At 41.7% G+C, this 3,104-nt stretch overlaps 1 protein-coding gene across 1 annotated transcript; it reads left to right on the top strand.

Moving 5' to 3' along the window:
- The first annotated feature begins 1,587 nt into the window (after positions 1-1,587).
- Positions 1,588-1,878, top strand: LOC126085678 (60S ribosomal protein L30-like). The gene has a single exon (XM_049901283.1). The coding sequence runs from the start codon at positions 1,588-1,590 to the stop codon at positions 1,876-1,878; it is 291 nt and encodes a 96-aa protein (XP_049757240.1).
- The last annotated feature ends 1,226 nt before the right edge of the window (positions 1,879-3,104 follow it).

Genomic DNA, 3,104 nt, shown 5'->3' with positions numbered 1-3,104 from the left:
GGCTAGAGGAGGGACTTACCTTCTAGAAGTTTAGAGGATTTTCACTATGCGATAGAATAAACCAGCATTCTCTTGGCAGGAACAAGGTGGAAAGAATGGCTGTTGGGTTGGCCATCCTCCAGGTTCACTGTACTGCTATGCCTTGGGAGATGTAGATAAGTAATATATGACCCGAACTCCTCAACACAGACCTTCTTCTCCTGTGGCTGTAGGCTCTTCCTTCTACTTGCATTGAACAGAATGAGGCTAAGAGTGCAACCCTGAGCAGCCCCATCATTGACCATTGCCAGTTTCCAAAATGGGCTGGCACCGGTGTACTCTGACTGCTCTGAACAGGGCTGAACATCTATGGTTGCTGATGCTGTGTTGGCCTAGACCTGCCCTGGCAGGTACCCCTTTGTGAGCAGTCCCTCTGCTGATGTGTAGCCTCCCACTCACATCCACTCTCCATCTTCTTTAGCACATTCTGCACAGAGCTGTCAGAGAGATCTTTTCAAAACATAATCATAAAAACCAAAAACCAAACCCATTGCCATCAAGTTGATTCCGAACCATAGCAACCCTATAGGACAGAGTAGAACTGCCCCATAGGTTTTCCAAGGAGCAGCTGGTGGATTCAAACTACTGACCTTTTGGTTAGCAGCTGAGCTCTTAACTATGAGGGTGATAATGTCACCTGATACCCTGCTTGAAACCCTTCAATGGCAGGGCTTTATTTTAGATAAAGATTAAAATCCTTAACATAGACAGCAAGGTTCTGCATGGCTGACCTCTGCTTACTTCTCCAGTCTCACTTCACACTTCCTCAGAGGAGCCTTCTCTGACTGCAAGACTGGGTCATGTCCTTTAATTGTATGTTCCTAGAACCCAACGAACTTTTTCTTTACCTCATTTACTACAGTGTGCAATTTTACAATTTTTGTGGTTATTTGATTGATGTTTGATTCCCTCCACTAGATTAAACATACTATAAAAGCAGAGACTGTCTGTTTTGGTTCCTCTGTGTAGCAGAGGTTGCTAGTCACCTCCCAATATCTAGTCACTACTTTTTTTTTAGAAAACAAATCCTAGATTTATTGGGGCAGCAAGGCGCAATGGTTAAGCACTGGGCTGCTAACTGAGAGGTCTTTGGTTCAAACTCACCAGCCACTCTGTGGGAAAAGGACGTGGTAGTCAGCTTCTGTAAAGACAGCCTTGGAAATCCTATGAGGCAGTTATATAGGGTCACTATGAGTTGGAATCCACTCAACAGCAACGGGTTTGGTTTTGAGAGAGAGCACCCACAGTGCTGTATTCTTTACCTGGCTTCTGCCCCTACAGTGTTGTATTGAAAAATTATTTCCTTTGCTGGTCTCCCCCTCGCCGCCCCCCTGTCCCCAGCTTGCATTTGAATCCTGCTTTTGCTTGCAGGGTATATGTAAACCCCATTGCGCCTGTGCAGTATGATTAAGAATGTTGCTGACGTAACTTGTATGAACTCCCTACTTGCAAACCCCTTTAAAAGTAACTTGCCTGACCTTTCTCCCTCCGCAGCCGTCTTGGATGGCTGCTCTTGGTTGGGGGCTCTCCAGCACCTAAGGCAGGAAGATGTTGGCTGCAAAGAAGACAAAAAAGTCACTGGAGTCGATCAACTCTAAGCTCCAACTTGTTATGAAAACTGGAAAATACGTTCTGGGGTACAAGCAGACTCTGAAGATGATCAGTCAAGGCAGAGCGAAACTGGTCATCTTCACCAACAACTGCTTGGCCTTGAGGAAACCTGAAATAGAGTACTGTGCCGTGTTGGTCAAAACTGGTGTCCATCATTACAGTGGCAATAATATTGAATTGGGCCCAGTGTGTGGAAAATACTACAAAGTATGCACTCTGGCTATTTGATCCAGGTGATTCTGATATCATTAAAAACATGCCAGAACAGACTGGTGAAAAATAAATCATGTGATTTTTTTCTTTAATAAAACTGGTCAAAGCTTGTTTTAAAAAATAAAAAATAAATAAAAGTAACTTGCCTGCCTATCCTGGGCAAGCAGTCTTGGCAGCAGCAGCTTCGACTGACTCCATTTCCCAGTACAATGAAATAAAGACACCTTTCCTATTCTGCAACCTTGGTCTCTTGTTTACTGGCTGATAGAAGTCATGCAGAGCAAAAACCTGGGGTTTCCGCCTGGTAACCAAGTAGCTTGCTGTCTAATTCTATGTATATCCTGTTCTATTTCTGTGTTATTTATCCAAATGCAATAAGAGATATTTGCAACAGCTCAGACTACACTTTCTTGGGCTAATAAAAAATCTAAGGCTATTTTGTTATCTCATGTCACCTTGGCTGATGAGGTCAGAGATTACTGTTGTGCTTTTTATCTCATTAGCAACTTCGTCTGTTATTTGTTCCACAGTGATTGATAAATTTCTTAAAGATTTCCCCTATTCAGCTGTACCATAACTAGGAATTAAAGCTACCAACCATACCCTGAGTGTTGGATCAATGGGTTTCTTTTCGACTCTCATTGTATCGTATGTTACAATTTAACATTACCTTTTCAATATTTACTAGCATCATTACTATGAATATCTAAAGGTAATCTTAAAATTCTCAAAGTGTGTTGCCCATGCATTCACCAGGAATCTAAGCAAGAGATTGCCTGCGTAAAGTCACTGTCAATTGGAAAGGGATCATATAAAACCAGTATAGGTGGAAACACCACACACAAAATTTATCTAGAAGAAAAGGAAGGTATAGAAAAATTCACTTGTGACAACCAGGTTTTCATTAGAAAATACATGTTTAAAACGATGATATACAAAGGACCTCTCCTATTGGAAATCTTTGGTTAATCTGTTTAAAACATACTAGCGAACTTCTTAAGGGCAAGCTGCCCATCCTTGGTCTACCTGTTAACAGTTATGGGTCACTTTCTCAGAAGCAGGTGTCACAAAACTATTTTTATGAGAGAAGAACTTCTAATTCAAAAGTTACAGTATCTAAACCCATTAGTTAAATAATTCAGGAGAAACGAAAACGGCTCCTTATATACAGAAAGAAAGACCTTAAGACATCAGCAATGTTCCCACATAAACCCATAGTATTCCTCTACTCAGTCTTACGT

The sequence above is a fragment of the Elephas maximus genome, chromosome 11, assembly GCF_024166365.1.
Source record: "Elephas maximus indicus isolate mEleMax1 chromosome 11, mEleMax1 primary haplotype, whole genome shotgun sequence".
Taxonomy (NCBI): Eukaryota; Metazoa; Chordata; class Mammalia; order Proboscidea; family Elephantidae; genus Elephas; species Elephas maximus.
The sequence above is the reverse complement of the archived record's forward strand: the minus strand, read 5'-3'. Positions and strand labels throughout refer to the sequence as shown.